Source organism: Malurus melanocephalus, unplaced genomic scaffold (assembly GCF_030028575.1).
Source record: "Malurus melanocephalus ecotype Western Australia unplaced genomic scaffold, MMel_1.1 scaffold_928, whole genome shotgun sequence".
NCBI classification, from domain to species: Eukaryota; Metazoa; Chordata; class Aves; order Passeriformes; family Maluridae; genus Malurus; species Malurus melanocephalus.
In genome coordinates, this window is record NW_026624160.1 from 14,287 (window position 1) to 28,119 (window position 13,833).

The 13,833-nt window shown below is 51.3% G+C and overlaps 1 protein-coding gene across 1 annotated transcript in view; it reads left to right on the forward strand.

Annotated features, from left to right (window-relative positions):
• Window positions 1-4,947: 4,947 nt before the first annotated feature.
• The window catches only part of APOBEC2 (apolipoprotein B mRNA editing enzyme catalytic subunit 2), a 17,464-nt gene continuing 8,578 nt past the window's right edge, over window positions 4,948-13,833 (forward strand). Inside the window, exons 1-2 of the mRNA XM_057386191.1 lie at window positions 4,948-5,148; window positions 6,379-6,517. Of these exons, the coding sequence (XP_057242174.1) occupies window positions 4,976-5,148; window positions 6,379-6,517 (312 nt within the window). The 5' untranslated portion in view covers window positions 4,948-4,975. The remainder of the gene's footprint in view (window positions 5,149-6,378; window positions 6,518-13,833) is intronic.

Here is a 13,833-nt window from a genome sequence, read left to right on the forward strand (position 1 = left end):
CCTCCGTGAAATCCAGGTAATGACCCAGAGCTGGGAATTCATGTTTCATTCTGGCAGCCCTGGCAGACAGCTCCCGAATGGAAATGGATTCCTGGCTGTTCCYTTCGCCATTCCAGCTCCGCTCACACTCCGGGAATTCCGGCCAAAGGGCTGAGCAAGGGTGGGCCCTGGAATCACCTGGGTAATTAGCCGGGGTGTTAATGAGAGCCTGGGGGCACCGCGGGGCTGGGGCAGGGCGGGAGCGCGGCAGGGACACCCCGGGAGGGACACCCCGTGAGTGTGACAGTGACACCCAGTGAGTGTGACAGTGACACCCCGTGAGGAACACCCTGTGAGTGTGACAGTGACACCCTCTAGTGTGGCAGGGACACCNCAGCCCTGGCAGACAGCTCCCGAATGGAAATGGATTCCTGGCTGTTCCTTTCGCCATTCCAGCTCCGCTCACACTCCGGGAATTCCGGCCAAAGGGCTGAGCAAGGGTGGGCCCTGGAATCACCTGGGTAATTAGCCGGGGTGTTAATGAGAGCCTGGGGGCACCGCGGGGCTGGGGCAGGACGGGAGCGCCGCAGGGACACCCCGTGAGGGACACCCCGTGAATGTGACAGTGACACCCCATAGTGTGGCAGGGACACCCCATAGTGTGACAGGGACACCCCGTGAGGAACACCCCGTGAGTGTGACAGTGACACCCCAGGAGCGTGACAGAGACACCCCGCGAGGGACACCCCATAGTGTGACAGTGACACCCCAGGAGTGTGAGAGGGACACCCCAGGTGTGTGACAGTGACACCCCAGTAGTGTGACAGGGACACCCCAGGAGTGTGACAGTGACACCCTGTGAGTTGCCAGTCACACCCCAGGAGTGTGACAGTGACACCCCATAGTGTGGCGGGGACACCCCGTGAGTGTGACAGTGACACCCTGTGAGTGTTACAGGGACAACCCGTGAGTGTGACAGTGACACCCCGGGAGTGTGACAGGGACACCCCGTGAATGTGGCAAGGACACTCCGTGAGTGTGACACCCCACGAGTTTCATAGGAACATCCCCCGAATATGTCCGTAAGTGTGACAGGGACACCCCGTGAGTGTGACAGTGACACCCCAGGAATGTGACAGGGACACCCCGTGAATGTGACAGTCACACCCCAGGAGTGTGACAGTGACACCCCATAGTGTGGCAGTGACACCCCGTGAATGTGATAGTGACATCCCATGAGCGCGGTAGGGACAGCCCGTGAGGAACACACTGTGAATGTAACAGTGACACCCCAGGAGTGTGACAGGGACACACCCTGAACGTGACAGGACACCCTATACATGCACCAGGGACACCCTGTGAGAGTGACAGTGACACCCCATGAAGTTTCATCGAATCATCCCCTGAATGTGTCCATGAGTGTGACAGGGACACCCCGTGAGTGTGACAGGGACACCCCATGAGTTTCATAGCAACACCCCACGAGTGTGACAGGGACACCCCAGGAATGTGACAGGGACACCCCGTGAGTGTGACAGGCACACCCCACAGCGCAGCAGCTCCTGCCCTGCGCCAGCACCAGGGACACGCTTTGGGATGTTTTGGGATGCGCCCTCAGGTGCGGTAACCCAGGTGTGGGTCCAGGTYCATCCCGGTGGTGTCAGCCCCAAAGCCACCCTGTCCCTGCCGGGCTCCGCTATCCCAAATTCCCAACGTTTGTTCCTGGATTCCACCATCCCAAATTCCAGGGGATTGTCCCTGGGCTTCATTATCCCAAATTCCCGGTGATTGTCCCCCGGCTCCACCACCCCAAATTCCCAGCAATTGTCCCTGGGCTCCACTATCCCAAATTCCCAGCAATTGTCCCTGGGCACCACTATCCCAAATTCCCCGCGACCGTTCCCTGGGCTCCAGCACCACAGATTCCCCGCGATCGTTCCCTGGCTCCACTACCCCAAATTCCAGGGGATTGTCCCGCGCCTCCAGAATCCCAAATTCCCAGCGTTTGTCCCGGGCTCCACCACCCCAAATTCCCAGCAATTGTCCCTGCGCTCCACTATCCCAAATTCCCAGCGTTTGTTCCTGGGATCCACCACCCCAAATTCCAGGGGATTGTCCCGCGCCTCCGGAATCCCAAATTCCCAGCGATTGTTCCCGGGCTCCACTACCCCGAATTCCCGGCAATTGTCCCTGGGCTCCACTATCCCAAATTCCCAGCGATGGTCCCCTGGCTCCAGCACCCCAGATTCCAGAGGATTGTCCCCTGGGCTCCACTATCCCAAATTCCCAGCGTTTGTTCCTGGGATCCACCACCCCAAATTCCAGGGGATTGTCCCCCGCCTCCAGAATCCCAAATTCCCAGCTACTGTCCCACGGCTCCACCACCCCAAACTCCCGGGGATTGTCCCCGGGATCCACCAACCCGAATTCCCTGCGACTGTCCCCGGGCTCCACCACCCCAAATTCCCGGCGATTGTCCCGGGCTCCACCACCCCAAATTGCAGGTGATTGTCCCCTGGGCTCCACTATCCCAAATTCCCAGCGTTTGTTCCTGGGATCCACCACCCCAAATTCCAGGGGATTGTCCCGAGCCTCCAGAATCCCAAATTCCCAGAGTTTGTTCCTCGGATCCACCACCCCAAATTCCAGGGGATTGTCCCGCGCCTCCAGAATCCCAAATTCCCAGCGATCGTTCTCCAGCTCCACCACCCCAAACTCCCGGCGATTGTCCCCAGGATCCGCCAGCCGAATTCCCGGCGACTGTCCCAGGATCCACCACCCCGAATTCCCGGCGATTGTCCCCGGGCTCCAGCACCCCAAATTCCAGGGGATTGTCCCTGGGCTCCACTATCCCAAATTCCCAGCGTTTGTTCCTGGATCCACCACCCCAAATTCCAGGGGATTTTCCCACGCCCCCAGAATCCCAAATTCCCAGCGATTGTTCTCCAGCTCCACCACCCCAAACTCCCGGCGATTGTCCCCAGGATCCACCAGCCGAATTCCCGGCGATTGTCCCCGGGCTCCAGCACCCCAAACTCCCGGCGATTGTCCCCTGGCTCCAGCACCCCAAATTGCAGGAGATTGTCCCCTGGGCTCCACTATCCCAAATTCCCAGCGTTTGTTCCTGGGATCCACCACCCCAAACTCTGGGCGATTGTCTACAGGCTCCACCACCCCCAATTCCTGGCGATTGTCCCAGGATCCACCACCCCGAATTCCCAGCTTTCGTTCCCTGGCCCCAGCACCCCAAACTCCCCTCGATTGTCTCCCGCCTCCATCACTCCCAGCTCCCGGGGATTGTCCCAGGATCCACCACCCCGAATTCCCTGCGACTGTCCTCGGGCTCCACCACCTCGAATTCCCAGCGATCGTTCCCTGACTCCACTATCCCAAATTCCCAGCATTTGTTCCTGGGCTCCACCACCCCAAACTCCCCTCGATTGTCACCCGCCTCCAGCACCGTCCCCAGCGGGAGCTCCCCGCTTTAATCTGATGCAGCCCCACCCCACCGCCAGTTTGGGGCTTTTTGGGTAAAACCCGGCYGCCAATTGCGGCACTCGGGGAGCGCCGGCGGCGGGGACAGGCGGGTCCCGGGTGTCCCAGCCCTTCCCTCGGCCMGGCGGAGCGAGGCACCGACCCAGGTAAGGCTCGGGCAGCTCCGGGAGCGGCAGCTGCGAGGCAGAAAAAAAAATTTTTGCATCATCGCTGGGGCGTTTTCATCCCTCCTTCACTTCTGCAGCTGCARAGGAATTGGGGGAAATCCGCTTTTCCCATATTCCGTTTGTGCGGTGTGSGGAGGAAGCAGAACTCAGCGGGGGTGGGTCACATTTAAAGCAGAGCTAAATTCGGATTTGCCTCAGTTTTCAGCTGTTCTCTGCGTATTTTAGGAGTGCCACAAATTGTCAGATGGACGAATTGCTGGTCAGAGGTGGTGTCTGGGTGTCACCTTGGTGAGGTGGGAATCTGCTCCCACCGCATTCCCGAACACGCTTTAGGGCGATGACAATAATAACAATTAGCCGAGGGCGCAGCAGAGCGTTAATTGCGAACCGAAATCCCATCCAGAGCCTGCTCAGGGCAATCCTCTCCTCAATTTCCACTTTCTCTGGGCAGCGCTCCGGGCTCCAGGACATTTCCCTGGCCGAGGGACTTCTCCGTGCCCGCTCCKCTCCTCCTGCATTCCGAAATCCCAAACTCTCCCCGGTGCATTTTGTGCTTGTGCTGACAGCACAGAACCGCCGTTCCTTCGGCATTCCTGCAGAATGTTAATCGGGGCTGAATTCCGTGATGGATCCAGAGGGAAGGGGGATTTGGAGAGGACAGAAGAGTGGCAGGTTCAGAGCTCTGGAGGGGAAGATACGGGACAGGCGTTGAATTCTGGATGTATCCTGGTGTTACCCTGCATTGTGTGGGGGACTTGTGTAACTATTAAAGCAAATTTCACTCGATTTTATACAAAARGAAGTCCAAGAACAAATTCAGAGGCTCCCCCTGTGCCTCAGCTCAGGTGAAAATCCCCCCTGCTGTGGGTTCCTGCAGCACTTGAAGCTGCTGGAAGGATTTTTCTGTCACAGATCTCTTTTAAAACAGCAATTAAAATAGAAATCCATAGTGAAAAATCATGGGGAAAGTCTGAATAGAGTTTGGGTTTCCATTCTCAGGGCAGCAGAGGAAGGGGAAGAGCCCCAGGAGGAGGGATGGGGACAGCCCCCTCTCCTCAGAATCCTCCCACCTCGCAGGAATATTGCAGGGAGCTGGGAAAGAGTGGGAAAATCAGGGGGGAAAAATGTCCCCGACAGGAATAATCCCCATTTCAGAGAGGGGCAGAGAGGCCTGAAMACAAATTAAATCCTTTCCATCTGCTTGGGGGCTGAAGTGGGATATGAAATTAAAGATAAAAATGGGGGAAAACGTTCTTTAAAAGTGATGCTCTCATTTTTATTTTTTTTTTCAAACTTAGAGCAGGAAAAAAGCGACTTTGAGCCCCCGAGGGAAGATGTGGGCTTACACCGTGGGCTTCACCGTCCTGCCCCAYGTCGGAGGTTTCCTTGGCTGGTTCCTCAACCGAAAAGAAATCCCAGCCTGGTACGAGAAGCTGAAGAAACCTTCCTGGTGCCCGTCCCGYAAAATGTTCCCGGTGGCCTGGACCGTGCTGTACACGGGCATGGGGTGAGTGCTGCGAGCGCTTCTTCCCGTCCTGCTGCCCCTGGCACAGCCAGAGCCGCCCTCCAGGCTCGGTGTGGTTTTTTGGGTATCCTAAACCAGTGCAGGGTGTGAGGCACAGCCCGGGGGAGATGCCACAACCTGCTGTGACACTAGGCAGGGGACAGGAGCCACTCGGGAGTGGCACGGGGGAGGTTTGGGAGGAATCACGGAATGGAATGGTGGAACAGCCCCAGCTGGAAAGGGATCGGCAAGTCCAGCCCCTGGCCTTGCGCAGACATCCCAAAATGCCACCCTGGGCATCCCTGGAAGAGCTGTCCCAACTCTCCTGGAGCTCTGGCAGCCTCAGGGTCTGGGGAGCCAGGGYAGTGCCCAGCACCCTCTGGGGAAAAAGCTCTCCCGGATCTCCATCCCAAATTCCCTTGGCGCAGCTCCAGCCATCCCTTGGTCCTGTCCCTGTCACAGAGAGCAGAGCTCAGTACCTGATGTGGGGAAAAAAAAAAATCCCTGTGGAGATCTCCTGTGGGAAACATCCCTACCCAGGCTGCTTTGTCCCTATAAGGRTCACTTTGTCCCTGTGAGGGTCACTTTGTCCCTATAAGAGTCACTTTGTCCCTATAAGGATCCCTTTGTCCCTATAAGGGTGAATTTGTCCCTGTGAGGTTCAGTTTGTCCCTATAATGGTAAATTTGCTCCTGTGAGGGTCACTTTTCCCCTATATAGGTAAATTATCCCTATAACGGTAAATTCGTCCCTATAAAGGTAAATTTGTCCCGATAACGGTAAATTTGTCCCTATAACAGTAATTTTGACCCTATAACGGTAAATTTGTCCCTATAACGGTAAATTTGTCCCTGTAAGGGTCACTTTATCCCTATAAGCGTCAGTTTGTCCCTGCAAGGGTCAGTTTGTCCCTATAAGAGTCACTTTGTCCCTATAAGGGTCCCTTTGTCCCTATAAGGTAAATTAGTCCCTATAAAGGTAAATTTGTCCCTATAAAGGTAAATTTGTCCCTATAATGGTAAATTTGCTCCTGTGAGGGTCACTTTTCCCCTATATAGGTAAATTATCCCTATAACGGTAAATTCGTCCCTATAAAGGTAAATTTGTCCCGATAACGGTAAATTTGTCCCTATAACAGTAATTTTGACCCTATAACGGTAAATTTGTCCCTATAACGGTAAATTTGTCCCTGTAAGGTGGCTGCAGGCACTGACAGTCCCTCTCTCCTCACAGCTACGCCTCGTACCTGGTGTGGAACGACCTTGGCGGCTGCAGCAGCAGGGCCATCGTCCCCCTGGGGCTCTATGGGGCTCAGCTGGCCCTCAACTGGGCATGGCCCCCCTTATTCTTCGGAGCCCGCAACCTCAACATGGTAATGGGGTTCATTTCTCGGGGTTGGGGCGCTTTGGGGCTGCGTTCAGTGGGATCGCGGCTGCTCGCGTTGCAGACAATGGTATCAGCCCCCGACAGCCCGGGAGGGCACTGCCAGGGCGGTACCCCCTCGATAAGGGTCCGTGCTGGGAGATAAAACCCTTTGTGGGGTCACACCCTRAGGGACAGCAGCGCTGTCACATCCCTGCGCCATCCGGGGCAGCTCCCGGGGGTTTTATCGGGCACACGTTGTGGCGATGCCACGCCCGGGCCGGGCCACCGGGCACCGCCTCAGGTGYCACCACCGCGGGGGACAGAGGCACGGATGGGGATTTGTGTTTCCAGCTGAATTTTGGCACTCTGGGGGTGAAAAGTGCCGTTGGAAGGTTTGTTCGGTCACCGCGGCTATCGCCCCGTTGTCACCAGCAAAGGGGATGATCGGGGCGTTAATCAGCGCGATTCGATAATGAGCCGTGAAGAGGACATTAATTAGTGTCGCTTGCTGGTGTGACACTCTCAGATGTCGCTGATTGGAGTCCAGGGACSATGTCCTGGGGTTTGGGATCGCTCCAGCGCCGAGCATCCCGCGTTCCTGCCCCACCTCCCCGGCGGTAACGGGAGATTTTGGCAGTGCTGGGCGGGGCTGTGTCCCAGAGCCGGGAATTACCGTGTTCCAGGGCTGGAATTACCGTGTTCCCGGGCTGGAATCACCGTGTTCCAGGGCTGGAATCACCGTGTTCCAGGGCTGGAATCACCGTGTTCCAGGGCTGGAATCATCATGTTCCCGGGCTGGAATCACCGTGTTCCAGGGCTGGAATTATCGTGTTCCAGGGCTGGAATTACCGTGTTCCAGGGCTGGAATCACCGTGTTCCTGAGCTGGAATCACCGTGTTCCTGAGCTGGAATCACTGTGTTCCAAGGCTGGAATTACCGTGTTCTAGGCTGGAATCACCGTTTTCCTGAGCCTGGAATCATTGTATTCCCGAGCTGGAACTGCTATATTCCCGGGTCTGGAATCACTGGGCTCCTGAGTGGGAATCAATGTGTTCCCAAACTGGAATCACTGTATTCCAGAGCTGAAATCACTGTTCCCAGACTGGAATCCCCATATTCCCAAGCTGGAATCCTCATATTCCCGAGCTGGAGTCCCCATATTCCCAAACCAGGAATCACCGTGTTCCCAGGGTTGAAATCACTGTTCCCAGCTCTGGAATCCCCATATTCCCAAACTGGAATCCCCATATTCCTAAACTGGAATCCCCATATTCCCGAACTGGAATCCCCATATTCCCAAGCTGGAATCCTCATATTCCCAAACTGGAATCACCATATTCCCAGGGCTGAAATCCCTGTTCCCAAAACAGGAATCACCATATTCCCAGGGCAGAAATCACTGTTACCAAACTGGAGTCCCCGTATTCCCAAACTGAAATCCCCATATTCCCAAACTGGAATCACCATATTCCCAGGGCTGAAATCCCTGTTCCCAAACTAGAATCCCCATATTCCCAAACTGGAATCCCCATATTCCCAAACTGGAATTCCCATATTCCTGAACTGGAAACACTGTGTTCCCAGAGCTGGAATCCCCATATTTACCAGGTCTGGAACCCCCACATTCCCAAACTAGAATCACCATGTTCCAGGGCTGAAATCACTGTTCCCAAACCGGAATCCCCAAATTCCCAAACTGGAATCCCCATATTCCCAGGGCTGAAATCCCCATATTCCCAAACTAGAATCACCGTGTTCCCAGGGTTGAAATCACTGTTCCCAGCTCTGGAATCCCATATTCCTAAACTGGAATCCCCATATTCCCAAACTGGAATTCCCATATTCCTGAACTGGAAACACTGTGTTCCCAGAGCTGGAATCCCCATATTCCCGAGCTGGAATCCCCATATTCCCAGTGCTGAAATCCCTGTTCCCAAACCAGTAATCTGCACATTCCCGAACTGGAATCCCCACATTCCTGAGCAGGAATCCTCATATTCCCAAACTGGAATCACCATATTCCCAGGGCAGAAATCACTGTTACCAAACTGGAGTCCCCATATTCCCGAGCAGGAATCCCCATATTCCCAAACTGAAATCCCCATATTCCCGAGCTGGAATCCCCATATTCCCAAACTGAGATCCCCATATTCCCAAACTGGAATCCCCATATTCCCAGGGCAGAAATCACAGTTACCAAACTGGAATCCCCATATTCCCAAACTGAAATCCCCATATTCCCAAACTGTAATCACCGTGTTCTCAACCCAGGAATCCCCACATTCCCGAGCAGGAATCCCCATATTCCCAAACTGAAATTCCCATATTCCCAGAGCTGAAATCACTGTTCCCAGCTCTGGAATCCCCATATTCCCAAACTGGAATTCCCATATTCCCAAACTAGAATCACCGTGTTCCCAGGGCTGAAATCACTGTTACCAATCTGGAATCCCCACATTCCTGAACAGGAATTCCCATATTCCCAAACTGGAATCCCCATATTCCCGAGCAGGAATCTCCATATTCCCAAACTAGAATCCCCATATTCCCAAACTGAAATCCCCATATTCCCAAACTGGAATCCCCATATTCCTGAGCTGGAATCACCATATTCCCAGGGCTGAAATCACTGTTCCCAAACCGGGAATCCCCATATTCCCGAGCAGGAATCCCCATATTCCCAAACTAGAATCACCATATTCCCAGGGCTGAAATCCCTGTTCCCAAACCAGTAATCTGCACATTCCCGAACTGGAATCCCCATATTCCCAGGGCTGAAATCACCATATTCCCAAAACAGGAATCCCCATATTCCCAGGGCAGAAATCACTGTTACCAAACTGGAATCCCCATATTCCCAAACTGGAATCCCCATATTCCCAAACTGGAATCACTGTGTCCCCAAGCTGGAATTCCCATATTCCCAAAGTGGAATCCCCATATTCCCAAACTGGAATCAATGTGTCCCCGGGCAGGAATCCCCGTATTCCCAAACTGGAATCACTGTGTCCCCAAGCTGGAATTCCCACATTCCCAAACTGGAATCCTCATATTCCCGAGCTGGAATCCCCATATTCCCAGGGCTGAAATCCCCGTTCCCAACCCAGGAATCCCCACATTCCCGAGCAGGAATCCCCACATTCCAGAGCAGGAATCCCCACATTCCCGAGCAGGAATCACGGTGTTCTCTCTCCCGCAGGCTCTGATCGATGTTCTGTGCCTGGACGCTCTGGCCATCGGCACCCTGTGCTCCTGGTACCCCATCAACAGGGTGGCAGCGCTGCTGCTGCTGCCCTACCTGGGCTGGCTGGCCATGGCCACCTGCCTCACCATCCGCATCTGGAAGGACAACCCCGAGAAACCTGTGAAAGGAGAATAAACCGCGGCATTTTGTGTGAACTGAGGTGGAAGAATCCGGGGGGTTCATTTTGGGGTGCGACTCCTTCTCCTCCTCCTCCTCTTTCATCCTTTAAGGTGACTGTGCAGCCTCACAGGGTTTTCTCCAGCAGGTTTAGGGGCTGCTCCTTGACCTTCACGCCAATAAATCAAATCCCATAATTTGGCACAATTCATAAATCCTATAATTTGGTGCAATTCGGAAATCCCATAATCTGGCACCATTCAGAAATCCCATAATTTGGCACAATTCATAAATTCCATAATCTGGCACAATTAATAAATCCCATAATTTGGCACAATTAATAAATTCCATAATTTGGCACAATTCATAAATCCCATAATTTGGCACCATTCAGAAATCCCATAATTTGGCACCATTCAGAAATCCCATAATTTGGCACCATCCAGGATGGGACCCCTCGTCTCTGCCGCCATCCCCCCGAGAGCAGAGTTTGGTCACACAAACTCGTGTGGCAAATCCCATCTCCTCTGCTGGGACCAAACCGAAATGCCCTTCACTTGTGCACACCCATTTTTTAAGAACTTTTTGATTTTTTCTTTAATTACTTGATTTTTGAAAGAAATTTTTTTCAATTACTTGATTTTTTAAAGAAATTACTTCTTTGTTTTTTTTTTTTAAATACTTGTTTTTTTTCAAGAATTTACTTAATTTTTAAAAAAATTACTTGCATTTTTAAGAAATTACTTAGGGGTTTTTAATTACTTGTTTTTTCAAGAATTTACTTGTTTTTTTTAATTTACTTGGGTTTTTTAAGTAATTACTTGGGCTTTTTTTATTACTTGATTTTCTTAAAGAACTCGATTTTTTTTTAAATTATTTGATTTTTAAAGCAATTACTTGCTTTTTTTAATTACTTGATTTTTTAAAAGAATTTACTTGTTTTCTTAATAATTACTTGATTTTTTACTTGATTTTTTAACTACTTGATTTTTTAAAAAGAAATCACTTGATTATTTTTTAAAATGACTTGATTTTTTAAACAAAAAAAAGAATTGAATTTTTTTTAAATGACTTTTTTTTTTTAATTACTCGATTTTTCGAAAGAAATTGCTCAATTTTTTTGCTCTTTGTGCTGTTGTTTCACAGCCCTAATTTGTGTTTTACCCCTTTAGCTCTTTACCTGCTGGCAGGGCTGGGTTTTGTTCTTCTGATGATGGAGATTGAGCTCCTTCTCCTGTCTCCTTCCCCTCCCTGCTCCAGGATAAAGCAGCAATAATTAAAAAAAAAATCAGCATGCAAATTCTTCTCCCAAGAGGAAATTCCTCTCTTCCACCTCAGCCTGCCATTCCTCACTGGAACAGAAAAACTCACACCAGTGCCTTTGAAAAAAAAAAAAAAAAAMAAAAAACACTTAATTTTGGGAGTTTTTTTTCAAGTACAGAGACAGCAGAGTCTGGAAAATTTGTGAACCTGCTGCCACTGCCTCGAAGGGTGTAATTAATTCTATAATTGGTAAAAAGCTCCAGCAAAATCTGTCAGGTGCAGTGCAAGTGCCTCATCCTGGAGCATTTCCATGCCATYATTAATCAGGAAAGGTTAAAACAGGAGGAATTCCAAAGGAATGGGATGGAATTGGACACAAGGAGTGCATGGACTCCTCCTTGTCCATCCCTTATTCTGTTTTTCATAGGAATCTGAGCTCTACTGTCTCCAGAAAAAAAAAAAAAATCATTATTTTTAATTGCTAAAAATCCCTAAATATGAAGAGAAGGGGCACGTGGATCTTCCTGGCTCTGGCTGTGATTTGAGCTGTATTTGGGGTTGTATTTGAGGCTGTAATTGGGGTTGTATTTGGGGTTGTATTTGGGGCCATATTTTGGGGTGTAATTAGGGCCGTATTTGGGGTTGTATTTGAGGCTGTATTTGGGGCTGTATTTGGGGTTGGGGTACCCCAGCAAGGGGGTGGCAGGGCTTAGCTGGGGCTGTACCATAAATTGTATTTGCTTTGAATAAAAACAAGCCACTGTTTTTATGAAGAATAAATCAATCAATCAATAAATCCGAGTCATTCTTGCTTCACTGGTTTGGGATGAGGCTTCCAAAAGCTCARAGGATCAAGGGAATGGGATTGGGACAGGTGGAACTCGTGGCCCAGGTGGGTTTGGAACCTGAAAGATGTCCTTGGGGACAGCAGGACATTCCCTTGGGGACATCCCCRTGTCCCATCACCCCAGCTCCRAGGTGAGGAGGACAATTCCTGGCTSTGGGATCCTCCCYGACTCCCTCCAGYTGGATTTTGGGAGATGCTGAAYGTTCCTGGGGGCTCAGCATRACTGAGAAGCAAACTCCAGGAGCTGGGAGCAGCTGAAATTTGTAATTCCTTGTAAAATTTGGCCGGTTTGATGCATTATTTTTCACCCCTAGCTCGGGACACTTTTCCCAGGGCTGCTGCCAGCCCAGGGCTGTGCTTTCCCAAGAAAAAGCTGCAGGAAAAAGCCCTGGAGCAGCACTGGAGACATCAAAAACTGCTGAAAAAATAAAAGAAATTAAAAAAAAAAAAGAAATCCTATAACACTTCAGGGCTTTTTTTTTCAGTATTATCACTGCCCTTATCCACAGCTCCTGTGGCTCCCAGGAAGTTTCTCATGCCAAAGGATAACAATTATTTCTCTGTTAATGAAGGTGGGTTCTGGTTACACGTTGGATTTGGGGGAGTTAAGGCCGATTTARGCTCTGCCCATCCTGTCCTCAGGGAATAGGGATGGGCAGGGCCCTCCAGAGAGGCCAGGAGGGGTAAATGAGCCTTTATCTGCATTTGGAAAAGGGAGAGATTTCTTTAAATCACATTTCAATTGGTGATTCTAGATCCGCCTCATACCTGAAACCCTTTAATAACATTTTCAATTAAATAGATGAAAGCATATTCCATCAGCTTTCACAAATTGAGTCCATTTCCTCTTYCCACATTTTCCTGCAGGCAAAGGAGAATCTGAAATTGAGATTAATAATTTTTTTTTTTCCCCACATTTGCCCTCCCCATTTTTCTCCCTGCCTGGTTCCTGTTTTCCTTCCAGTTTCTCCTCCTCCCAGCCCACCTGGAAGTGCAGCAGGAGCTTCTCTTTGCCTCCTGCCTCTCCTCCCAGGCAGCAAAAATAGCAAATGTTCCTCCCTGCGCCATCCAGAGCAGCTTGAAATCAATTGGGAAAATTAAATTCAGCCAGACACCTTCTTGTATTAATATTTAAAGCGTCATTCAGTGCATTTGCTGTTTAAACAGATACACCGAGCCCCCTTGCATAAAAATAACTTTAATGACATTTCAAAGTCAGCTGGAGGGTTTCTGGCACAGGCTGTGCAGCGCAGCCCCAAACCAGCCTTGGTTTCACAGAATTTGGGAATTGTGGGATGGTTTGGGATGGAAGGACCTTAAAGATCATCCCATCCCACCTCCCACTACTCCAGGCTGCTCCAAGMCCMGTCCAAACTCGTGTTTGTGCAGYCCCAGTCCCAGATTAGCCCAGGAATGGGCTCAGTGTCCCATCCCAGGGGTGTCTCGTGGTCCCTGTGACTCCTGAGGGGCTCCTGACGGCTCTCAGAGCCCAAAGCCACCTCCCTGGTGATGCCCCTCACTCCAAACTCCAGCCACGTTCTCCAGGAGGAGGAATTTGTTCTCTCCAGAGGGAGGAATTTGGTCCCTCCAGGAGGAATTTGCTCTCTCCAGAAGGAGGAATTTGATCTCTCCAGAAGGAGGAATTTGCTCTCTCCAGGAGGAATTTGGTCTCTCCAGAAGGAGGAATTTCCCATTACATTGATGGCGCCCCTCGGGCCCAGCAGTCACTCCCTGGCTGCTGCAGCCCCAGGATTTGTGCACAAGCAACTTCCCCCTTCCCCCTTCCCTTCCCTTCCCTTCCCTTCCCTTCCCTTCCCTTCCCTTCCCTTCCCTTCCCTTCCCTTCCCTTCCC